Source organism: Buceros rhinoceros, unplaced genomic scaffold, assembly GCF_000710305.1.
Source record: "Buceros rhinoceros silvestris isolate BGI_N320 unplaced genomic scaffold, ASM71030v1 scaffold40654, whole genome shotgun sequence".
In the NCBI taxonomy this organism is placed as follows: domain Eukaryota; kingdom Metazoa; phylum Chordata; class Aves; order Bucerotiformes; family Bucerotidae; genus Buceros; species Buceros rhinoceros.
Genome location: NW_010408432.1, coordinates 374 through 27,194, shown reverse-complemented (window position 1 = coordinate 27,194; position 26,821 = coordinate 374). Strand labels below are relative to the sequence as shown.

The 26,821-nt window shown below is 35.5% G+C and overlaps 1 protein-coding gene across 1 annotated transcript; it reads left to right on the top strand.

Moving 5' to 3' along the window:
- Positions 1–25,635, top strand: LOC104492316 (RNA-binding protein 26-like; the record flags this gene model as incomplete). Its single annotated transcript, XM_010134855.1, has 10 exons — positions 1–132; positions 965–1,036; positions 4,136–4,264; positions 6,446–6,520; positions 7,161–7,331; positions 12,578–12,682; positions 15,088–15,297; positions 16,619–16,705; positions 19,633–19,746; positions 24,919–25,635. Coding segments are annotated over 10 exons (1,185 nt in total), but the record flags the coding sequence as incomplete, so codon positions are not given.
- Between the last annotated feature and the right edge of the window lie 1,186 nt (positions 25,636–26,821).

The following is a 26,821-nucleotide window of genomic DNA, read 5'->3' as shown; positions in this document are numbered from 1 at the left end:
GTAATACAACCCTTAGTTCAGCAACCCACTTTACCGGTAGTGAAACAATCAGTCAAGGAGCGATTAGGTCCAGTACCTGCAAGTAATATTGAGCCTGCAGAAGCACAGAGCGCCAATACAGAAGTCACTCAGGTGTGTACGATATCAAAAAATCAGTTGCATGTTTTTCTTTCTGTAATAGGTTCCTTAGTGTATGATGTATCCATTAGTTACTCATGTGGTGCAAGTACACATTTACTACTTATAAGTGCATCTAATTGTTAAAGTTTTCCTCAGTGCAATGATATTTGGCTTTCTTACCCAAGCATGGTACTTAATTTTTAGTATCATAGTTTTTTACTTCGTTGTGTTGTGTTGAATTACTATTTTCAGATTTCAAATTAAAGTTTGTTTCTATCCAAAGAGCTAAAGGCTGTCCTTTTTTAATACTATATCTATTGAATAGCTAAAGCCATTAGAGACCTCAGCATCTAAAAGTGTTTCTAGTATGTCACCCTTAATAAGAGGAAGAACATAACTGCAGTACGAATATGAATAATGACAGAACCTGGCATGTTTCTCCTGTTAGAGCCTTTAGATTTTTATTGTGTTAGAAGTATTTCATTATGAGCACTGTGCCACTACTATAGTTTTATTTCTGATAGGGAAGACCACCACATTTTAGAAAACATTTGTAGTTTAAACTCAAACAACAATTTTCTGCCATTGAGTCCTGCAAATTGCAGATTATAAAACAGAAACTGAAGTGTATTTAAAATGGCCCATATAAGATGTAGATTAACAGTAAAATCATATCTAAAATTCATTTTATCAACTGCTTTAATATTATTCTTGTTACTCAAAAGTTTATGGCTTTATTAGTTAAATTTGTTCTAAATTCCTAAAATTTGGAATTATGCAGGAAACAGTATAATATTCAAGAAGTAAAGTATATTTGAACTATAATATTGTTTTATTTTCTTAGAATGTGACTAAATTATCTGTGAAGGATAGACTGGGTTTTGTGTCAAAGCCAGTTACTCCAACAACTGAAAAGGTAAAAGAATGTCTCATTTTCTTCCTCTCACATTTAATTTCAGTAGAATTAATTTTAACGTGAAACCCCTTGTGTCAGTATTAAATTTGTTTCATAACTGTGAATAAAGTAATTTGTTAAAGGTTAGTTTTATGAAGTATGTTTAAACTCAGCAGATGGCTAAATGCTTATAATAATAATAAAACATGCTAGGATAGAAGATGCTATTCTGTGTTTTTTGTTTTAATATAGTAGGTTCCATTTATTCAGTCGTGAAAATAACTGGATATGTTCCAGGATCCTGAGTTGTTAGAAGAATAAAGAAATAAATTAAAAAAAAAAAAAATGCACACTACATATGAGTCTGCAGAAAACCTTTCTCTAAAAATATGTCTGGGCTCTTATGTCCCTCAAAAGGTGATGCTGTAAACATCTATTAGTCTTATAGTTTGCAGTACTTGTGTAAAGATAAAAGTGAAAATTAATCAGTATAAAAAGAACAAAGAGAGGTAAGGTGGTAAAGGTGCATCTGAAGTGTGGTTGTGAATTATGCATTTTGCCCAATGGTTGCAATTTTGAGAACAGAGTTGATGTGTTTAGTTTAGTAGCAAAGTTTGTGATGTGTGATTCCAGATCTATTTAGCACTTTAGGGGACAGGCTTCCCCAGTGTTTATAACATTAACTGAGAAGACTTTCTGGTAGAAAGGCAGCATGTTTTACCTGGGTACAAGACTCCTCTGACTAAGTATATGTCTTTTCTGTTGGGAATTGGCTTGACCTGCAATGAATGAACCATCCACTGCATTTCCCCCCTGCCCCCTTATGGTATGACAATTAATGCATTTAGTGGAATCTAACAAGAAAAATTCACTCCAAGGATACTATGCTGTACTTAGCATACGAATGTCACGATACTTAATGTTGAGTTGTAGTTGCAGAGGAGTTGATTCATTCATGCTGATTCATTTCAAGCTGAGCAGTCTGCCTAAATTCACTGATCTTGGCTTCTTGCCAACATCCTGTTGGTTTATTAGTTGCATTTTTGTTGCCCTAAATCAGTTGCAGATACATATCTTACTGTGTATTCCTGAACTATATTTTACATATGTACATAGAAATAGTAAGTCTGCTTTAGTTTGAGTGCAAATACTTTTATTCTCATTCCATAAGAGTTAAGTTATCCCAAAACACTCTTCCACAAAGAGTAAATTCGTGCAAAAATGGTGTTCCGCTGTGTTGTCTTACAGTACAGACCGATTTTTTATTAACCGCTGGGCTGTTGAATGGATTGATAGTGAAGCAGCAGTTAGTTTCCTTTGGCATTTTTAGTAGGATTCCGAAACCAGATTTGACCTGTTTTTGCCTACTACTGTCCTTTTACAAAGAAATATCTTGCTTAGTTTGCAGTGATAATGCTCTGTAACTATTAGAAATTAAATGATTGATCGCTGTCAAAAAGACCGTAGAAGTCATGTCCTAGACGTTTTTTTGCTGCTGAGTGCAGGGTTGTTTTTTTTTCCCACCCTGCTCTATGCTTCCCAAAGAGCAGGAGGAAAAAGGAGATGAAACAGTCGTCATGAAGCCTTCTAAGGTCTGTATAGGGGCTTGCAATTTATGAATTTACAAGCTTGTAAAGAGGTTCCACTACTTCTCTTGAATAATATTAAGAGATTTAAAAGACATTCATGTGTTGCTTTTTGCTCCTCTGTATTAGTTGATGCAGGTACATCTGCTGTGGCCTCTCATACTAAGAAATGAGGAAGCATGGTTCACTGCCATGAAGACAGTTCAGGGCAAAAGGAGCATGTCAATAGTTTGTCTTTACATGGTTTGTGATATAACCTGTCCTAAAGCTATTTTGTAATAGGAATGATAGGTTTGGGGTGTACATATATTAATGTGCTTTAATTTAAAAGAAGTTCTTCATCTCCTTCTTAATGTCCTGGTTAGAGCATTTTATGTCAGCTTTTATAATGTTCATAACATGCTTTGGGTTTTTTTTCTTTTTGCTCTCCTCTCTTTACTATCTACTGTAGAAAATACTTTACTGTGGGAAGGCATAGTATAAATAGCACAATGAAGTGAAAAGCTTTTATAGGAAACAATTCTGTTGAAAATTCTGATCTCTTGATCTTCTCTGTCATTCTGTTTCTTGGCTTTCTCTTTTCTTTCTCCTGTTCGTGGGCATTGTGTCTATTTTATGGAGTGCCTGGTGACCAATAGACTCTGCATGCATTTTTAAATTTTTCACAGATATGTATATAAAGTATTTTTAAACTCCTGGAATAATACCAATTGCATAATTGCTGTCATCCACTAACAAGGTGGACAAGATCATGCCTGTATTATCTCCAGCACTTAGCATGGATTTTTCAATACTAAAATGGCAAAAATGTCCTTTAAGGAATGTGTTAAGGAAACGCAATAGTCCGAATGTTCAGTTATTGTTGAGATGTACATAGTCTATTTCAGAGAGGTTGTAAAGCAGACAGCTGGGTTCTTAGTAAATCACGGAGAAATTTCATACTTCATCTCAAATGTAGGAAAGAGAACAGAGAGACATGGATGTCTCTTCCTTTGCTGTACAGTGTCAAAGACTTCCCTGTACTTGAGTTTAGTTCTTGATGATTGTGCAAGCTCTACTTTGCACAAATGGCATATGAGAAGGAACTATTATATCTACTGGGGACCTTAGTCTCTAAAATTATGTTGAATTTTTTTGTTTGGGAAATTCATGCAGCCATGAAAAATTGTATTTTAAACTTCAAAACAAAAAGGAAAAACATGAGTTATTTTTCGGGAAAATCTCAGTCTTCTGTTTCCTTAATTATGTGCAAATATGTAAAATTTTATTTATTTGAAACGTGGAAGTACATATGAAATCTAAATGGAAAGGATTTATAATCTGATGTTTATAATTCTTATCTATCTGATGTGGGGCTGCCGTTTTAAAAATTGTTTAACTTCAGCAACTCCAAATATAACTGTTACACCAAATTTTTATATTCCGTATCATCAAAACAGGCAAAAGAAAAGACGCTTATATATTTTTAAGCACTCATGGGGGTTTTTTTAATTGAAATTCACTGGCAAAAAAATAAAATGATTTCCTTCTATAGGTTTTATCCACTTCTACTGGCTTGACAAAAACTGTGTACAACCCTGCTGCTTTGAAGGCAGCACAGAAATCTTTGCCTGTTGTTTCCACTTCCGTGCTAGACTCTAATGAAGCACAGAAGAAAAAACAGGTAAATTAAATACGCTTCTTTATAAAATGGACCTAGATTGGGAACTTGTGACCACTAGAAGTAGTGCACTATGTATATGCATCTCAAGAGCATAGATGAAACTAGTTACAAGAGTAAATTCACTCTAATGGTTTCTTTCCAAAGGACGAGAAAATTCGGCATTGTTTTGTTAATTTTTCAGTATACATTCAGGCATGTCAACAGGTTTAAAATTCTCTTAAAAGTTCAAAATGGGAAAAACTTCTTCCTGGAAGCAGAATCTCCATGTTGAGGCACAAATTGTCTATTGTGAGTGAGAAGGGAGTATAGTACAGTCGCAATTCCTGTCTCTTAAGCCTTTCTGGAACTGGTCTTTGTTATTATCAAACGGGCATTTTTTGTGTTTTGTGCTTATGACCAAAATTGTTTCTTCACTTGAGTTAGCTGAGAACGGTACAACTCTGCATTTTATAGTTTCCAAACTATAGTTCTTCTGCATCCCTTTTTATTTTTTGCATAGTACTAGGTTTTCTCTCTCTTTTTTTATAAATGCAGCAAAAATACATTTGGCCTTGAATAGGTTGCTCAGTTGTAGTTTAGCTTGCTTATAATTTTCAAAAGAGTCCAGTAGAGCTCCCTTTTCAGATTTATTCTTATCACTTAGAAAAATTAAATATAGGACAATGTTTGTCTTACTGGTTTCAAACCACAAATTAAGAGTTAAATACCAAGGTAGATTCAAACATAAGTACTGAAAACAGTGTAACTATTACAGGTTTTTAGCCCATTGGTAAACTTCAGTAACTAATGTCTAATACAGTTTGAAACAGCTGTTTGTAGCTGCGTGTCAGTTGTGGCATTGGTACTGACTTTAAAGAAACCACTTCTGATGTGGGGATTTCATTTCGCGTTTGTCCCCTAAAACATGTTTTTCAGAATAAGGGCCTTTACCTTTCAAGTTGAGATGCTAAGGGCTTGTGAAATGGCAAAAAGCACATAATACAGTTATTGACTTGTCTTAACAGCTGTAGAGTTTGGGGGTTTTTTGAGAGAGGGAAGACACTGAAGACATGCTAAGTGATTGGCTCTTTTTTCATGTGCTCTTGTGCTCTTTCCTCTCTTCAGAGATTTCTATTACAATATAACCATACTTGTGGAAAAACATGATTTTGTGGGGCTTACTCCCTTCTTTCCTCCTGTCTCCCTAGTTTTTCTTAGCATTCACTTCCTTATCCTAGCTTTCCCTTCAGAAAAATGATTGCACGCTGTATTGCAAAACTAACACTACATGCAGTAGAATTTGTCAGTATTTGGGAATACATACAGAAACCTTACTACTATTTCTTTTATACAGCTGTTGTGCATTTACATTCTTTGTATTAGATAATCCAGTTGCAGTCTGATCCAATTGATTTGTGACCTAGAGGTTACTCTCCTCTGTTACCCAATTAAACATGTTGGTATCAAAGCTCTTAATTGTTTTCTGCAAGTATCCTGCTAAGACTTCTACCTCATGTATCCAAAAGCAAGATGCAATTGCTTTCTCTTAAACCAGCAGTAGTAGGAGCTGAGCGCAGCAGCTGTGGCACCTCCTCCTGTTTTTCTGAGTACAATATGTCACAAATTTAACAGTTTCAGTTCATTTTGATTTGCCCATTGCAATGTTAAGGTTTCGGTTTTAGCAGATTGAGTGGTAGTACTTGTCACTTCCAAGTTGTATCAGTCAGGCAGAAGAGATGGTTTTCTCTGGGTAACACTTTAATTTTAGAAAACAGTGTATTTTCTTTTTGCTTGTAACTGTACTGGAGAATGTGTTTGAATCGTGGACTTCCTTTAAAATTGCTTTCAAGATACTGTCCTTGCATATTTAAACTCTTGTTTGTTGTACCTCTTCCTGTAGTGTATTCTATTGCCTTTCAGCTCTCAGTGGAATTGTGTAAGGGGTTACTTTGTACATAAGTAATAATGAAGTTCTCCCAGCACAGATCTAATTAAGAAAGATCATTAGGTCTTTCACTAATTTGGTGATGCATTGTTTCCAAAACATAATTTCAAATATTGCCTATTAGTACCTTGAGTTTCTGTTACTAATTTATTCCCTGTTACTGTAAGTTACTACTGTTGTCAGGTATAGTATATTATTATTCTGGCTTTTTTTTTGTCAAAATCTAGAAAGTTTCTGTAATTTTTTTACGCTTCTAGGAAGCATTACGACTTCAACAAGATGTGAGAAAAAAGAAGCAAGAAATCTTAGAGAAGCATATTGAAACACAAAAGGTAAAAAGTTAGCATTGAAGAAAGTTAGCAATTCAGTTGTAAAAATTTCAGTTCACTTCTTTAAAATATTCTGGAATTTGTAAGCATGAGCTACAAAACTGGCCTGTAAAATAAGTGTTCCCCTAGAACGGTTATTACCATATTATTTTAAGTTTAGAGTTTTACTCTGAATTGTCATTTCACTTAAAGAACTACAAGCTTCTGCAGTTTAGATGCAGTTTTAGTTTTGCCTGATTTCCTTGCAGCATGCATATGTGTTTTGGGGAGAAGTCAAACCCTGAGAGTTCTACTTGACAAGACCAGGAGACATTGATTTAGAAAAGTACGCATGACTGCACTTAGGCTTAGGAGGAGAAAAATGCCGAAATGTAACTTTGAATTAATTTGTGCTGAGCAAATCTCTCCAAATGAAATGGAGATGTCAGGTGTTCATTAACAAATGAATTAATGAGGGATTCAGCCAAAGATTCAATTTTATATAAGCTGTTAAAAGCCCTATATGTTGGGTTTGAAGATCACAGCAAAGGAAATGCAATATTCTGATTTTTCCGTTAGTTGTAATGAGTACTGGAAAACAAATCTGTGGTAGTAGTTGCTAAGTAAGAAGACTGGTTTTTGTTTTGTTTTTTTAATTGGACAGATGCTGATTTCAAAGCTGGAGAAGAATAAAGCCATGAAGTCAGAAGACAAAGCAGAAATCATGAAAACACTGGAAATTTTGACTAATAGCATTACCAAGTTAAAGGATGAATTAAAAGGTGTATCACCAGGAGGAGGGACTCCTTTAAAAAGCATGAAAACTAAGACTCAGGTACTCAAGTTTTGGTCAGCTTTTTAATAAGATGAATTCACGTGCTTATGTCAGCAAAATAAAAATATGTAGTCACATCAGCAGTATTTAGAGCCACACTGGTTTAATTTTGAAGTTGTCTTTGGAGAGAGATTGGCTTTGCCTTCTTAAAAGAATATATTTAATTTTAAAATGATGTTGTTGTCTAAAAAGTTTGCCTACTGTAATATCTGTTATATAGATGTTACATCATCTGGGGAAAAAAAAACGCAAAACAAAAATCTTACCATTATTTCTTTTGCCTTATCTGATCTTTTTTCTATATAATGTATTGCTTCCCTAAATTTTGAATGGATTGCAGAAGGATTATCATTAGGCAACACAGTTACCTTCTGGTCAGGTTTAATACATAAAACCAACTGCTTCGTGAAACTAGCTGACTACTGTACTGGTACATAATTTCCTGGGGCTCTTTGTGTCACTGAAATTTTTCAATATATTAAGCTTTTTAGACTGAAGATTATACTGGTCAGTATATATGTTTGGGCTGTGCAGTGACGGCTGTTTCCTCTGCTATAATTCTTGTTAGTATATGACTATAACCAGTTTCCCAACTGCTTAATGACGCTATTATATTACCTATTGAAAATGCAGTGTTTTGGTTTTTATAGAAGTATTTGTTCCTAAACAGGTCACAAAGTGATTAAGAATTAATCAAGACTTTGAGAAATTAATGACTACTCTTTTAAATATATTAAAAGCTTTTCTTGCTTTATCAAGTGAGGGAGTGCATGCTAATGAAAACAGATTTTTGTACAGTGTATTTTCCAGTAAAGACAGAAAGTCTTTATATTTTCTTGCTGGTTTTGTTCAGTACTTAAATCTTCAGAATGCTTAGTCTAAGATTTGGATTCTCTTTTAAAAAGCTGGTGTAACATTACCACAGATCTGGTTTAAATGGATCACTGCTCTTTAGTTTGAAGCAGCATTTCTATTCCTTTATTTTACACGAAATATTTGCATTAGAAGTAACTGCAGTATAAATTACTGTGGTGTACAGTTTTGAAAAGAAATATCAAAAAGAAATACTCAAATCACCTGTAGATGCTTACTGTCTCTCTTGTGCTGGGGAGCTTGGAACTGGACACACCATTCCATATGTGACCTCACCACTGCAGAGCAGAGAAGGATCAGCTCCCTTGAGCTACTGGTAGTGCTCTTCCTAATGCACCCCAGGCCTTCTAGCCTTCTTTGCCACAAGGGTGCATTGCTGGCTCATATTCAACTTTTTTCTGCTGCCAGGATCCCTCAGGACCTCTTCATCTGGGCAGCCCCCAAGCTGTACTGGTGGCTGGGGTTATTCCTCCCCGGGTGCAGGACTTGGTGTTTCCCTTTGTCAAAATGCAGGAGGTTTCTCCTGCCCCATTTTTCCATCATATCAAGAACTTTCTGAATGGAAACACAAGCAGCTGGTGTACCAGCCACTCCTCCAAATTTTTTTATTGTCCAAAAACTTTCAGAGAGCACACTGTCTTATCATCTAGGTTACTAATGAAGATGTTAAACAGCAGTGCCTGCTGGGGTACACCACTTGTGATTAGTCTCCAGCTGGGCTTCCTGCTGCTGATCAGAACCCTTGGAACCCAGCAGTTGAGCCAGTTTTCAGTTCATCTCACTGTCTACCTATCATCTTGCCTGTGAGAATTTTGTGGGTGACAGTATTGAAAGCCTTAATGAAGTTAAGGTAAACAAATTCCACTACTCCCTTCTTATACATCAATTGTGGAAATTGTGGAAAGCTGTTTAACTCAAGCATGATTTCGCTTTCCATTTCTCCAATCACCTTCTTATTCTTAATACACTTGGAAATGGTTTCCAAGACTACTTGCTTCTTCATTGGCACAGATGCGGCTGACCAGCATGTAATTCCCCAGATTTTCTTGCATGTCTTGAAGAGTGATATTCTGCTTTTTCTCAGTCCTGAGGAACCTTCCCCAAATGCCATGATCTTTCAAAGATAACTGAGATTGCCTTTGCAGTGACATCAGTGAGCTCCCTCAGTACTTAATGGTTGCATCCTATTGGGTCCCTGGTTTTTACGTATGTCCAGTTTGTTTAAATGTTTCCTAACTCGATTCTCTTCCAACAAAGGTAGGTCTTCTTGCTCCAAGCTTTTCCAGTAGTCTCAGGATCTGGGATCTTCCAGAAAAGACTGAGGAGTAGGAGTTATTGGGTACCTTGGCTGTTCCCGTCCCCGTCATTGCCAGCTCCCCTTTCACATTCAACAGTCAGCCCACATTTCTCACAGCATAATCTTCCTCTTGCTGATTATAGGTGTATATAGTATGTCTTGCTTCTCAGCCCCTTGCCAGATTGAACTCTAGGTGGGCTTTGGCTTTACAAACCATTGCCTCCATGCAGGCTCAATTTCTCTATGTGCCTTCTGTAATACGATCCTGCTTCAAGCTTTTGTACACCTTGGTTTTGGAGTTCAGTTTTGTTAAGATCTCCGTGTTTATCCTGGAAGGCATCCTACTACCTTTGCTTTATGTACTGCATGCTCTAGAACTTGGAGGATATGATTCTACCTTTCTGGCAGGTGCACAGAGTCTTCAAATAGGAGGCTTCTTTCAATTGTCTGAAGAATGCCTCATCTACTTCTTTTACCTGGTCAAGCAGTGTATGGTACACACCCACTGCAATATCATCTGGATAGGTGTGCCATCTTAATCCTGATTCTTTCACTGGCTCATCATCTGTTCCCAGGCAGAGCTCTGTGCATTTGTAAGGTGCTCTCACATAAAGAACAACTCCTGCTCCTTGCTTGAACTGCAGTATCCATCCACTGCACCACTCCAGTCACATGAGTTCTCCTACAATGTTTCTGTAGTCCCTGCGAGATGGTAGCCCTGTAACTGCACACAGACATCTAATTCCTCCTTTTTGTTTCATGTGTTTTGTGTATTAGTGTACAGACTCTCCAAGAGGTGCTGATTTTTTTGAATTACGTCTTCCCCCATGATACTATTCTGTAGGGCCCTCTCTTGTTTCTGTGGGTTGGTGTAAGTATGCTTGAGGTGGTACCCCTTCAAACCAGTTTTGTAGATCTTGAGAGCTCTTCTGCCCACATCACCGTTTGCTTGGCAACCTAGTCCACCTGATCCACTTCCTTATGTGACTGCTGTTTTTACTTAGTAAATTGAGGCAATATGCTAATTTGAATTGTGGTTTTAATGAAGTTCTTGAGACGGTTTTCCATTTCCTTTGTGATATGGAAAGTGAAGAAACATTTTAAGCAAATCCATTTCATAACGGACAAAATATCCAAACTATAGAAAAGATGATTTTATTGATAGCTTTCCTCTCTAGGAAGAGGGGAGAGAAGGGAAGATGGGAGATCATGCCTTATCTGTGAACATTTTGTTTACATTTGAGAGAAAACAATCAGTCCCATCTGACCTTTGTGAAAGGAAGTAACAGCCTTCCGTTAAAATTTACAACTTGGTCGATTTTTCTGAAAGATTTTGCTCTAGGTTCTTTTTTATTTTTTTAGTGTTTGAAACCTGGCAGCCCAGAAGACCTGATAACTTGAAGATGGGGTCCATGTGACTGTGGCATTATCTTTAACTATTTTTGTCTTGTTGCAGTTCATGCAGATTACAAAATACTCTTCCTTCCCGAGCATAGAAACCTTTGCTGCCTCTTGGTGTACTTTGAAAGAGGTATTCTTGAGACCGGGCACAGCTCTCTGAAAGAGAGTCTTCACTAAGAGCACTAGAAATAAGCCTCAAAAGCCTTTAAGGCACCAGCATCACTGGCTGCTTTGTGAGTTCTAACTGATTAGTTCTAACTAATGCTAAACTTCAGAAGTGGTTGTTTTGCTGTTTCCTTGATGTGTTGCAGCACAGTGGGATTTGAGAGAAACGCTTTCCAATTTTGAAAACTTGAAAACTATTACACAGGAGATAGGAGACTTTTTTCTGTGGTTGCTCTAAATAACCAAAAAATGGGTCTGAAAGGCGTTCAGGTTGAAGTTGCCAGTTGAATAATCCAGCTTTTTTTCATTTAAAGCTTCCAGGAAGAAAATACCAAAGAAACAAAAACTCCTTTATCATTCAGTGGTGATACTTGGTTTCCAACTGTCACAACTGCAAAATCTTCATCTCTTGAGAACCAGTCTTTGAATGCATTACATTCTGTGTTTTTGAATCAATAGGTGTAAATGTAAAACTGTTTCACAATTATCTATAATTTTATCCCTCACCTGTGATGTAACTGGAATATGTGGCTTTTTCCATTTAAAAAAAAAAATAATTAAAAAGAAAGAAAGAAAGCTTTTAATTTGAAACCAAATTTAAAATAAAATTTTTATGGTCACATAAAGCCCTTTCCTGCATCTATACCAGCACCTGCACCTCAGTGGTTGCAATGAACGTGTCTAAATTTGCGTTCACAGACACCTTTCAGTTTCATAAAAAAAAAATTATTAGAATGTTCAAAAATATTTAAGGTACCGTGTGTTGGAAGGCAACTCCGGGTGCATCAGAGACCAACTGTTTGTTAGCAGAGGTCTTGTTACTGTGTTTTATCTACTGTGGTGTGAGCAGAATTATTGTTTGTGCTTTTTGCGTTATAGAATTGTGATAAACTTAGATGCTTTTTCACAATACTGATAATAGATTTTTGTATTCAATCATAGTTTTACTGCCCCTTTTTCTTCTTTTTTGTAGAATCCCTTTTTATCTTGTCGTCACTACCATATGATTTTGCATTTCCTATTTTGTGTATCTCTAGTTTAGAAAATTCCTTCGGCTTTGCCTTTGGTAGTTTAAAGGGTTTGACATCACCAAGCTCAGAAACATACTACTGCACGTTAAAGTTTTATCTTTCAAGAAGGCTCCAAAGTTTGTGCTTGGTTTGGTTTTGCAGGCGGAAACCTAGCGTAGCAAGCAGTATACAAAGTTACAGCTGCGATCCGAATTTAATAAGCCACAACTTGGTTAAGTTTAAAATTCCACTACAGCTTCTGTTTTTCAAATTCTCTTTCCTTACATTTTCTAGGAATCTGTTTTCCAGATAGAGGTGCTGTGGCAGACTTCTACCTTACCTGGAGGCCGGTGCTGGCCAGTCTTCTAGGTCGCTGTGTATTTCTGAAATAGTCTGCTGATATGAGCGTAGAAATATATTCTTGGGGTTTATCGGAAGATTGTTTCCTTGGTAGAGAATGTGAACTGTGGAACTAATAATTTGCCGTAACAATTTCTTAGATGCAGAAAGAGTTGCTAGATACTGAACTGGATTTATACAAGAAGATGCAAGCTGGGGAGGAAGTTACTGAATTAAGACGAAAATATACAGAGCTACAGCTGGAAGTATGTTTGTCTCTTCTTTCGTAGCAACTAACTTTTAATCAAATATTTCTATATATGTTTATTAGCTTGTGTGTATAAACTCTTTTTTCAGAGTTGCATGTAGGTCGAGGCATTTAGGGGTAATATTTTAAAAAAATCAGATTTTTAATTCATAGAGGAATGAGGTACAGAAATGGTATTGTCTTTAATTTTGATTGTTAATCTTTTTAAATTCTGTAACTATTTAGATTACATGATATTTTATAGATACACGATAGTAATACTTCCTTGAGAGCATGGAGTGGTTTTAAATTGTTGCCTGTAGGTTGTGGTGTGTTTGGTACAGAAGAGTTTAAAAAAAGACTTTTTTTAATTATTATTCTTAATGTCCACTTAATGAGATTAACCAAAAAGACTGAAGTGCCAAAAGCAATATTATTACAGTATTGGTTTCAAGATGACAATATACTAAAAAACAGTACAATGTTTGAAGAAGGGTTCAGTGTATAGAAATGCTTTTTCTTAAAGTACTTTAAAAAAAAATTGAAGGCTGTGCATGTTCTTCATATCTCTGGCTTATTTTGAGAAAGTCTGAATCCTGTGGGTGTTACTCTGTGTTACATTGCACTGTCTTGCCTATATGATTGTGTAATATCTACTTATCTCTTTACTGTTAAGCAGGCTGCTTTGTGGCTTAAATCACTCTTGTCTTAATGAAGTTTAATCATGTCTTATGTACAACTAGATATGAACACAGTGCATATATGTTAAAATCTTATTTTAAAACTAAGTTGTTATGCAGCTTTGGTAATTGTGAAAATAGGTTTGTTAAGTCAAGCCAATTGAATAGAAATGATGTGAAAGCTGATGTGAGTAAGTGTACTGAAAGCTTATTTATAAATTGTACATTTAGAAAATACATGAATTGAATGATCTGTAAAATAGCAATAGAAAAGTAGGTGCTCGTTCAAGACAAAGTTACACTGTAGTCAAGCGTGCTAATCCTACTCTGTCTCTCACTGAGTCTGCATTTTGAGTTGGAAAAAAAATTGTCAGGAAGATAATTTTTGCTAGTAAAAGGAATATTCTGAAGCCTTTAGGAAATACTGATCAAAGTAGATGCAGCAAAACGGGATTATTCATGAAGCACACCAGCATGTTTCAAGGAACAGCATGAAATGTATCCCTTGTATAATTTACAAGAGGAATATGTGGTTGTTTGGATTCTTCATTATTCTTACAAATAATTTAGAAAAAACTTTTATTCACACAATGTCTTTGTGACTTTAACTCCAACAATATTAACCTGTTGCTTCTGTTGCTCATAACTTGCTGTTCTGTTTCAGGTGGCCCTGATGTGAGAAAACCCAAGCAGTATATAGCTTGATCATTGAGTCAGCATAATCTTTAACTTTATGGATTATTCCTTTAACTATTTTAAAATTGTTCTAAAAAAACCTCCATGACAAACCCCAAATCCAGAGGATTCTTTTTGCCAAAAAAAAAAAAGTGAACTATATACTATTGTAGAATTCTCTGAATAATTTAGTGAATAAAGCCTGACAGACTGATCTCCACATGGGTGGTATCACTGGCGTGCATTAAAGTAGTGCTATCAGTGCTTGAGTTGTAAACAGTGTAGGCTCTGTTAAAAACATTGTTATGATGATTTCATTTAACATTTGATTCCCACATCAGATCTATTTGGGTATGAAAAGTTTGGGTTTTTTCTTTTTATAAACATTGAAATTAAATTTTTTAAAGTGTTTTCTTGAAACTTAAATTATTGCAAATTATTTTTTTTATTGGCTGTCAGAGATACTGTCATTGGCCTTTTGACTTTTCTTACAGAGTGCATGTCAGTTCTTTAGAAGGGGACACGGGTGTTAAGGGAATGGAAATTAGTATGTAGAGCCAAATTTTTAGTGAACACTTTGTCCTTTGGTGGTGCTCGTTAGAGTCTTTGTTTCATACCTCACAATTCTGTTGCCAGAAGCTATTATGCTGCCTTAATTCTGGTCAGAATAAAAGTCTTGGGTGAACTTTCAAAGTCAAATTAAGAGACAAAGAGACAAATGAAGTACTTAGTCACAACATCAAGAAAACTTGTTAATGATATTTCAAATGTTGTACTGCAGTTCCTTTCTCCTATGAAGAATTATCCTCACAGATAAGGGCTCTTTTGAGATCTGTTTTTCACATGTGGTTTTATTTTCCTGTTTCCATCCTATTTTTGATCTGTTAATAGCTTTTAATGTTGTTATTAACACGTTCAAATTTTGTTATTTTAAGACCTGTAAACTGCTCTTTCTGACAATTGTTCGGGGATGTGTTTTTAGTAAAGGTCAGAATATGTTTGTTAATTTTGTCTAAGTATTTAGATTATGAATTTTAATACATCGATGTGTTATGTATAAACATCTTAGGCTGCCAAACGAGGGATTCTTTCTTCAGTTCGTGGTAGAGGGGTTCATGCAAGAGGTCGGGGTGCATCACGTAGCAGAGGTAGAGGAATACGAGGCCGGGGTAGAGGCAGAGGAGTTCCTGTGCATGCAGTTGTGGATCATCGACCTAGGGCATTAGAAATCTCTGCATTTACAGAAAGTGACAGAGAAGATCTTCTTCCTCATTTTGCGGTATGTGGCAGTTTCACTTTTTCTGTTCTTCAGATGACATTTGTCTATTCAATTACTTGTTTTCTCTTGATTCAATTCAATTGGAAGTATTATTTAGGAATTAATCTTTAGCATGATACAACTGGTCATGGAAAAAGAGGATGCATCAGAAAAACATGAAACAAAAAAGAAATTACACCATGGATTCAACTGGTTATAGCTGTAACTGCATAGTTTTTACAAGGCTTGTTTTTTCTCTTAAGAAGGGAAATTAGGAATATGTAACAACTTGTTTGTTCAGGATATATGTAAAATTATTACCAATTTTTAGGTATAGAAAGAAAAAAATAACATACAGTGAGAATCAAAGACTGATTCAGTGCCAAACTTTCAATAGCTGAAGTCTGTTTACCTTTAAGTATCTCAGCAAGTTCTTAATGCCAATTTTCACTGACAATTTTTAGTGCTTTTCATTTATTATGTACTTCTCTTACTGACTGCAAAGAATAGAAAAATGAAGACGGAGAATCTGCCACTGTTAAAAGCTTGCTGTGTGGTGTCAGTTTATGGTCAGAAATTTGCTCAGAACTTAGTGTTTTCTTAGTTTTATAGCAGGGAGTATTAAACTTACTGTATTCAGCAAACAAAATAGTAAAAAAAAAAAACCTAGTAGCATCAAAAAGTACAATTCTGTTTACAGTGTTAGTATAGCACTGAGAAAAAATCTTTATTGTTTCATTTTGCAGGTTGTGCATTTGCTGTTTTAAACTTGCTTCAAATTACACGGAAATGCACTGGGCTGTATTTCCGTTTGTGTGATATCACATCTCTGCACATCAGCAGTGCACTCCACATGTACAGATATGTTGGGCATTGCAGCTTTCAGTGATGGCAGCATTAAAGGTAGCAACACCATAGAGACCATTGCAGGAATAGATGAGGCAGGTTCTTAAGATGCTGAAACCAAGTTAAGTTTTGAAACGTCTTCTACAGTCCCTGCATCTAATAAGTCTTTCTGAGGGAGTTTCATAATAGACTAATGGAGTAATCTCAAGATCCCTTCTTTCTGATAAAGAGAAGTATGGAAGCAGAAGAACCTGGTTTTGTGTCATAATTTTACTTCATACCTGGATTAAGAAATTCAGAGAATACAGCACGTTTGTGTTTGAGAAATGTAGAAGTAACTATTTCTTGCAAAGACAAGTACTATGATTGGCATTAAGACTGTGAAAGGTACAGTGTTGTAATTGTATATGGCTTTTGAGGGCATTTGATGTAGGACAGCATTTTTAGAGGTGGGAAACTCTTTCACTAAGCTTTTTTTGTTATTATTTATTAAAAGCAATATGGTGAAATTGAAGATTGCCAGATAGATGACTCTTCTCTCCATGCAGTGATTACCTTTAAAACAAGAGCGGAAGCTGAAGCCGTGAGTATAGTCTTTGTTAAAACTACTCTGCAACATCCAACTACTTTGTAGTTACATTATACTTCAATATTTGATTTAACACAATACTGCTCAATTTTAAAAGAAGTCCGATGGAAAAGTTTAATTCTAGATAAAACAAAACTGCCGGAATAGCATATTATTGAAATACTTCAGAAATTAGGATGTTTATAGCAAACTCAAGTACAGGATGTAAGAGAGAAATTAAGAGAAGTCCATGTCGTAGGCAGTATGCGAACATGCGCAAATTAATCAACATAGTTGTTCAGTAAATAATTTTTTCTTGTTGTGAAGGAGTATCCTGAAAATAACAGGGACACCAGAAAGAATGTATTCCTATTTACGGTACGGTTGTATGGAAATATTTCATTTTATGTTTATTTTTTGCACAAAGTTTGTATTTTTGCAGAGTTAATTTTGTGGAGTTTACTTGAACACTTTTTTATACCTGGAGAAACGCTTCTCTTTTTGTACAAACTGTTTTGAGACACCAGTGACCCGACTGACAGAAATTTACAGTGCAGATTAAACCAATGGGAACAATAGTTTTGAACACTTAAAGTATCATTATGGTTACGTATTTTGAGAAACAATTTGATGAACATACTGAAGATGTATGGAGATTTTTTTCATGGAACTCTTGATATAGCAGTGATAAGCACTAACCGTTCAGAGATTGTAATTATTCTGTAAAAAAAAGGAAGTGTAATTAATGGTATATAGTATATACTGACTGATAGGGAAGAACAGTACCAGACAACTCTATTGAGGGAATGTAGTTCAACAGTGGAAAAAAATTCTGTGGAGAATAATAAATAACTTGCTCACAGATAAAAGCTGTCATAACTGGTATACTCACAAGTGGACCGATTTAAGGTTGGCATTTTAGTTTTGGTGCCTCCTGACATTAGGTGCTTCATTCTGCAACTTCATATTCTTTGACCATGTAGTTTATAAAAAAAAAAAATATATTCTAAGTATTGAGAGGAATTTTTGCTTCTCTGAAAATAAAAATAGGTCACCTAGAACAATAATCTGGTTTTATGGACTGTCCAGATAAGTCTTTACTTCTCCCAGGTGGAGCATGATTCACAACAAGGATCTTGACAATATCTTACCACAGATACTACTTTATCAGCAAAATACTTTTTTTTTTTTTTTTTTTTTTTTTTTTTTTTTTTATTTTATGAAGATATGTAGTAACTTCTGAAGAAAGATACTTTATCAGCAAAAAAATTTTTTTTTTTTTTTTTTTTTTTTTTACTGTTGTATCTTGTTTTGCCCACAGATTGGCATGTGGAATGATTTCAGTCTTAGTTAAATTTCTGTACCCAAAAAATATAGAAGTGTAGAGAAGAGGACATATGTTTAGTGGAAAGGTTGAAGTGAACATCATGTACTACTCCCTTTTTTCCACCCTTTTTTTCACCCTTTTTATGATGCATTTCACTGCATATAAAAAGCAGTATGTTTTTCCTCAGTCACTCTCAAATAGAATAGGTGAAGTTTTCAAGGTGAAGTTCAGCATATGCTTCAGAAAGAACAGATAGTTTAGCTGGTTAGAATTCATGATCGGTGTTGGAGATGTACACATTCTAGTTAGCATTAAAACTTGTAATTTTCAAATGACTGTGTGTCTAATTGCACCTTCATTTTTAAACTAAAATTTTATGAAAACTGTTCGATCAAATATAGTGTAATCTGTGTTTTGCTTAAGATACTCATATAATAAATATATTTCCCCTGGAATTTCTGTGTTTACGACTAAAGCAGACTTTTAAGACTGGCAATGGGAGAAGTTATAGAAAGTAATCATTAAAAACCTCTGTTGAGGCCAATTGTGAAGTAAAGGCAGCTAATATTTTACCTTCTTAAATTAAAATAGGCCTAAGCTTTATGACCTTATATGTTCTAGCCTGGAAGAAAGAGGAGGATTCCCTACTGTAAAATGTTGCATTTTTATGTAGTAGTAATTTCTTCCAAAGATTACAGTTGTTTCTGGACCTAAATGTCACGTATAAGTACTTCTGAAAATTCCAGTTGTGTGACATTGTGATGAGACCATAGACAAAAAGCTCCTGAGCTGCATTTTAATAAGCATAGAATCTTTTAAATTTATCATAAATTTATATGTACAGATTTAAAATTTATACCTGGGGACTTTAATATCACACAATTCATGTTCAGATGTCATTGAACATGTAATTGTTTCTACATTTCACATTATGCTGTGCTTTCAGATTGTACTATAAATCTTTTGTGACCATGACGGTTATTTCGGAATGTAGCTAACGCTGATTTATGCTCATTCATGTTACTTTAATTTGAACATACTATTTCCAAAGCATCCACTTAATGCAGCTGGTACTTAGGCATGAATATTCCATAAGTTAAAAATCTTTACATTTCAATTACGACGACTTTACAGGAAGTGAAACGTTTTCCAGTAAATTAGGTTGTAATCACAAAGGGGCTTTTCTTTTAGTTGTGTGAGTTTTTTTAAATATATTAAAATATATTGATGTATTAAAATATTTGAGGGGATGTCTTACTTCTTCCAGTAAGTTGTGCATTAACAGTTTTGTGTCTGTCTTTGAAAGGTGAGGAACCCGTCAGGAACTGAACCAGGAAGTGTTGGTTCAGTATGTTACCTACGTCACCAAATTATTTCTTATTTTCCAAACTGATTTTCTTCTGAATACATTATGATCATTTTCCTGAATGGATGTATGAATTCTGTGTGAGGGAATTAAGTTGCTTTTTTTTTTAACCTATTAACAGTAATTCAGCGTGAACATGTTCTTTTGGAAAAGCAGACTGTTGGTTTATTTCTGGCATTTAAGTGTTACAGAAGTTAATTTTTCCCCTGACAAAGAAATATATAGCTAAAGTGTTTAAACTTGTTTTAGGCTGCAATCCATGGATCTCGTTTTAAAGGACAAGAGTTAAAGTTGGCATGGAACAAGCCTGTTGCTAGTATGTCAGCTGCTGAAACAGAAGAAGCTGAACCTGATGAAGAAGAAGTAAGCTTGCTTTTTTAAAAAAATTTTCTAAAAGGAAATAATGTGACTTTTTCAAAAGACAATGATATATTGATTCATACTTCTATTTTTGAATCTCACTTATGTTTTGATACCAGAAAGTGGATTTACCTGTAAATCCATTTCTTGTTCTCTAGGCTGTTGAAAGTCTATTTTTTTTACTTTTCCAGGCAGAAATGTTTTATTTCTTACACAAGAAAAGATTCTAGAATATGTATCTAGAAAATGGAAGCAGTGGGTTTTAAACTTGAAGGATTTTGTCCAAAACACAGTTTTGTACCATCTACTTTAGGCACTGATGTCCTAGAGGATCAAAGTTCAGAATCGAGTTTTCATTTATAGAGGGATATGGCTTGGAAGATACAGGTTAAGGAATAACTTAGAACAGTTACTAACTTCATTCAGACATCTAAGGTAACCCTACTGAGTGTTAGTCTTCATCATGGTGTGTGAAAGATATTAGAGCCTTGTTCAAATAACCTTAATTGGTTAATGTAGGAATAATGGGGCAACATTTCTTGATGCATTTAACTCATAATACTCAAAATAGTGATATTTGTGAATTCTGAAAAATAAATGCCACTCGGAAGAATGCCAGCAATCTTTTTTTCTAACTCCTATACTGTCAATTAACTGTATATTCATAACTGCCATAGAATAGCTGAAGTAGAAGTACACCTTGACTGGCAGTGTTATTTAGTCTGTACCTTTTTCCTGAGTTATTTTGGCAAACCTACCATAGAAGCAGCTTCTCAAGATTGTTTTGATAAAGCCAAATTCAGGATTGGTGGGTTTTGGGGGTTTTTTTTTGCATTTTGTAGTAGTCACTTTCTGTATGTGTGTGGTTTGTTTTGTTTTTCCTGAAAAGTCAGTTTGTCTATTTGCTTTTTGTCCCCAAAAATGTAGGTTTCTTTTCAGCGTGTCAGATGAAGACAGGTAGACTACACTACTTCCACTACTATTCATATTAGGCATTTCTGCATTCTGACTTACTAAATATTGCTTTCCTTGTCTACACAAACCTCAAGCATTGTTAGATATTAATGGGCTGTGAGTGAGCAAGAGCCTATGTTGGGGAATCTTAAGAACATCCTTGGTATTTTTCACTTCTTCAGGGATGTATTGCCTGCGCGGATCAATAGCAGTGTGTGTTGCTGCAAGAAGTCTACCTTCTTGAGAGGTCTGATAGAGTAACTTCATTGAGGCTTCTCCATTTTACATGATGAAGGCAGGGCATGAAGGTATATGCAAACACTTCAGCAGAGTAAAGAAGGAAAGCTCAGATTCATTGGTAGGTGAACTACAGAGATATTCATCTTCTAACCCCACCTGAAGACACTGAGTGTAGGAGGGAACCTCTGGTACATATGTAGTGAGGAAGAGGGAATGAAGATAGTAACAAGTACCATGCATTGACTGCCCTGGCAAATGGAAAGGACAGATTCACAAGCTCTTGAAAAGATACCAGGCCTAGATGTCTGAGGGCAGCTTGTCAGCTGAGAAGTGTTTGTGGTATGCATCTATTTCACGTGACAGTTGTTCTCCTTAACAGGAGCCATCAGGTATGGAAAGAAAACTTAGGGAAAAGATTGCATAGGACTGCTTTCTGTAATTCAGAAGTTGATGGACTCACTAATACTTTCCAGATTTTCAAACTTTAAAAAGAAGAATTAACATCTTTTAATCAATTTCATTATTGAAATGCTTACCATTATTGTAGATTTTTTTCCTGACCATTTATTTTTCTAAGACTTTTCTTGAACTGTTTATGTTCTTTTAACTATTTTTATTTGTCTCTGGACTTTCTGCAATCATTCCTCAGCTAATTATGTATATGTATATAGAAAAGGTATAGGAGTTGTTCCTGGACGAAAAACTCTAGGTGTTCATTGATTTTTGTATGCTTGCTGAAATCTTTCCAATAGGAAATATGTAATACAAAAATTAATTTATTTTTTTGTTATAGTGTTGCTGGATTCTTACTTGCCCCAGTGTTCACAGATTTTTTTTTTTTATGTAACATGATTGATGTACTTATCTCTGACCCTTTCCCATTTTCGGAACAAGATGAACATGTATAGATCTCCTATTTTCTTTCTGTAATGAGATTGGATATTATTTGAATTTTCTACAACTGAATTTAGTCTTCCTAACCTTCACCAAATTTCTTTACACGAGGGATTTCTATTCAATAATCCTTGGGAAATTTAAATGCCATTCTATCTTTCTGTGAACTTTGTATTGCTTCTAGCATTTGGTTAAGTTAGTATTTGAAGTATAATGTTACAATCCCCGGGTTCCAGATGGATGAGTTCAAGAACTTTGTGTTCCTGTTCAACCAATTGCAAAAAAAATTTTGCATAGCTTTGTTTAAAATTTTGTGCTTACACAAGATAAGATTCGGAATGGGGTATGTTTGTAGTCTGAGCTTCAGTCATATGTTCTTTGTATGTGTAAAATGTCTTGAGTTTCTACGTGCCTGCATTTCTCTTCATTTTATAGTAGCTATTGTAAACAAATTAAAAATGTTTCCTTCAATTTTTTGGGTATAAACTACCTTTTTATTCAGCTAAGGACTACTATGTGAAAGAGGAATAACAGACTTAAGACTTCAGTGAAATGTACTTTGATGTTATAAAAAACTCTGTGTGGGGAGCTAGATCTTTCAGCAAAGTGATGTTCTTAACAATGAAATAGGGCTCTTAGTCCATTTATGAAAATAGGAGGTAGGTCTTTTGGACTTGGATACTTGAGAAAATCCTTGGGGAGTAGCCACTTAATTATGAAAGCATCTAATCTTCCTGGATGCCTTGCAAAAATTGACTTCACTGAGTCAACAACAGTTGCCTAGGAAGAGTATAAAATGTGTAAGTAGAGATAAGCTTTTAATCATCAGTGATTTGCAGTTCAGGGACCTGTTGAGTCAAATGTGGTGTCTATGTAGTTGAAAGCCCTTGATCGGTGTTTATTTTATGAATTTGTCTGGTTTCTTTGGAATCTGAATAGCATCTATAATGTCCTCCAATAGGGAATGCTACTGCTCAGCCATTCTCTACCCAGAATAAGTATCTTTATATCGGACCTGCCACCTGCATGTTTAATTTTGATATTCTCCTGCTCTTGCATCAAAGAGACTATCATTCATAGAATTATCTGGTTGGAAGAGACCTTTAAGATCGTCAAGCCCAACTGTTCACCCTGCGCTGCCTGGGTCCCTACACCATGTCCCTCAGCACCAAATCCACACAGCTTTTAAACACCTCCAGGGATGGGAACTGCACCACCCCCCTGGGCAGCCTGTTCCAGTGCTCCACAACCCTCTCTGTAAAGAAATTTTTCCTGATACCTAACCTAAATTTCCCCTGGCGCAACTTGAGGCCATTCCCTCTCGTCCTGTCATTCTTAACATGGGAGAAGAGAACAACCCCCACCTCCCCACAACTTCTTCCTTTCAGGTAATTTTAGAGAGTGATAAGGTCTCCCTTGAGCCTCCTTTTCTCCAGACTAAACATTCCCAGTTCCCTCAGCTGCTCCTCGTAAGAGAAGTTCTCTAAACCCTTCACTAGTTTTTTTTGCCCTTCTCTGAACCTGCTCCAGCACCTCAACATCCTTCCTGAAGTGACGGGCCCAAAACTCAAGGTGTGGCCTCACCAGTGCTGAGTGCAGGGGGGCAATCACTTCCCTCCTCCTGCTGGCCACACTATTTCTGATACAGGCCAGGATGCCATTCTCCCTTCACTTTGAGGTATTTAATATATATATGGTCTCCTGTCATACTCCTCTTGAGTTACTTTCTCTCCAGGCCAGAGTATCCAAGTCACTCTGTTTGTTCTTTTATATGGAAGTTGTTCAAGACATCTTGATTATCTCTACTGCCACTCAGCCTCATGCACCTTCAAGTTCTGTATTGTGCACTGCCCAAGACTCCTTTTTGACAGCACTGTTGTGTTTTAGCCGGCTGGACATACAGACACCAGGAGAAGAGGCTAAGTCCTCAGAAAGCTGCTATGGTTTAGTCCAGCTTAGAGTACCTGAGCATACATTGACATGACAGGTCAGGTGTTGGCAGAGCTGCTTTTTGAAATGCACTTTCCATAGGCAAAAGTAATGAAGATCATAGTTTCTCCCTCTTGTAAAAGAGCCTACTGGAAGGAGAGGAGGCTTAATTCTAGGCTTTCTTCAGCCTAAAGCCTCACATTTTTCCAGAATGCTCCCTAACATCACAAATCAACTTTCATGTCTCCTGTTGAATTTGGAAATTCTGTAGCAAAAAACCCCTACAATGAGTGGGATAAGAATAATAAGCAAGGAAGACCATACCTGTTACCTAACAGCTCAGAGATTTTGCTAGGCAAAGACGACATCCTTGTATTTCAGTCATTTCTTTAGCTAGTACAGAAATTGCTGTGATAGGTGCAATCATCAAAAAAGTTCTGGGACAGCGGTAGTTCATATATACACCCCTGTGGCTATATGTAGATAAAAATTAAAACAACTCACTGATTGTTTCCTTTTTGCCTTTACCTCTTGGAAGCCTTTAGCTGTCAACCTAAAATATTCAGAAACTCTGAAGTGTATCAAGTTACTATGTTGCTACTGAAAGGATTGAAAAATACATTAATATGTTGTTTCTAAAATTCTGTGAATACCTGTCTCCCTTCTCCCTTTTAAATCTTTACATTGGTTTTAAGCTTGATTAAGCTGATAAAATCAAAATGCCTCGCATTCAATCTTTTTGATGTGATGGCACAGGTAGATAAAGTTCTTGAATGAAATGCAGGCATAATTACTGTGAACATGCAAAACTGAAATTAGTATTCAGTATAGCATCTTAAGTTTCATGTGAACATTGCAGCTTGGACATGAAGATAAGCTGAAGAATCAGAAGAGCTATTTAAGTATTAGGTGCATATGTCCTGGTCATTTTGAAGTCCATTGAAAAGAAAAAAAAACATGTTTCATTTGCCATTTGTTTATACATGGCTATAATACATATATTAAATATATAATACAGTCTCCTTTTTTGAAAGCATTGCTGTTTACCTCTTTAAAAATGAAGTTGTTCTTTATTAAATACAAGTATCAGATATTTGTATTTTGCCTTTTGATGTCAAACGTTTTCTGGCATAACAGTATCCCATTTTTCTCTTGAAGTTTCAGGAAGAATCTCTGGTGGATGACTCGCTGCTTCAAGATGATGATGAAGAGGAGGAGGATAATGAGTCTCGTTCATGGAGAAGATGATTCAGCTAATCGATGACAATGCTAGAACTGCACCTGTGTTGCATTAGTATTACCTAATGTAATTACCTAATGTTCTGCATCTTTGTATTAAAAGGGGTTTTGTGATGAAGTTGGATTCAGATATAGACTAAAACGCAGCTGGTCAGTTATACATTTTGAGAGATTGATGTTTGAGTTACATTTCAGTAAATGATTGCTAAAGACATCATACTAGGAACATATGCAATGTTTTTATTACATAGTTCTACAGAAAGTTACAGAATTCTTTGGGTTCTTTGTAATTTACTGAATTGGTCAAACACAAATGACCAAAAGTTGTTATAACATAGATAATTTTTGTTCTATTCCAGATACGGAATGAAAATTTGCATTTAAAATCTTTGTGAATGTTTTCAGAAATGAATAGATAACAGTACTAAATCGAAGTCTCTAAAGTTATGTATTCATAATATTGCATAGTAGTATGCTTAGGCTTTACTATGTACTAGCCTTTTGTTGGATTTGTGTACGTATTTTACCTATGGGTTTTAATGATAAAGTGTATGACTGCTTTGCATATAAGTCCTTATGACTTTAAGATGTTAAAAAAATAAAGAAATGGAATGGTCTTCAAAAAAAAAAGAAAAAAAAAAAGCAATAACCAAAAAAGCTAAGGCAATGGTCCTTCATAATGAAAAAAAAAAAAAAGAAAAAAAAAAGAAAAGAAAAAAGACCATTCCAAATGGCAACCCCCACCCCCATATTCACAAAAGGAGCTCTAATCACTATCACTTTATACTAAAATAGTATTAAATATAAAGAAACCCTCAACATAATGTTGTTTCATTTGCATTAACACACAGGTGTATTCTTGCATAAAAGCTCTCGGGTATCTTCTGAATTTTAAATGATTTAATTCAAACAGTGAATAGAATAATATTCCAACTGTAAGGAATTTATGCTGTATCCTATGCACTGAGCAACTGTAGGAGAAAACTTGATCCCAGAAAAATACATGCAGTACTGAAATGTAATTTAGAAAAGTACACTAGGAGAAGTGGAATATTTGGTAAGTAGTATTCTAAAAAATTTGACTACACACACTAATGCATCTTTTCCTATGTTGCTATGATTACATTTTTCCATTTCAAAAGTAATGCTCAGTAGATACTAATTTCACACTACAGTGTATATGAGTCATTTAAAAATGTACATATATGAAATATTGGTATATTCCACAGAAATACTTCATTATTAGAGGGCATTCTTTTCTGTGAGGTCTGAAGTTTTTCCTCTTTTTAGAAGGGAAACAGCCTAGTCCTTTGCAGTAAAGGGCCTCTCACCAAAAGACTTGTCTTTATTTCAGTTTAGTGGCATTCTGCTAGTCTGTTTTCAAAAGAAAATCCTTTTATTAAGTATTAGAGTTGTGGGGTTTATTTTGGTGGTTTGGGAATTTTTTTCCCCTCATCAACTCATTAATGAGTGCAGCAAAAAACCTCTTATCATTTATTGAATAGATGCAGAGGATAATACTTCAGTTAACATGTACTAAAGAAAATAATCTGGTTTTGTCTTTTTTGGGGGGAGGAGGTGAGGGATATTTGTTGTAAGTCATGTCCCTGTCTGGTTTTTTAATCCCAAAATAGGAATGGAGGAAAGTAGAAGTACTAGTATCCCAGAGATAAGAGCTTCGGCTGTAGAGTTTTTGTTCTGTGCTTTTCATTTATTTGAGGTGGTTTTGAGACCTGTATCGTGATCCCAGAGAGGTGGTAGAAGCCCCTGGAAAGATTCAAGGTCAGGTTGGACAGGGCTCTGAGCAGCCTGATCTAGCTGA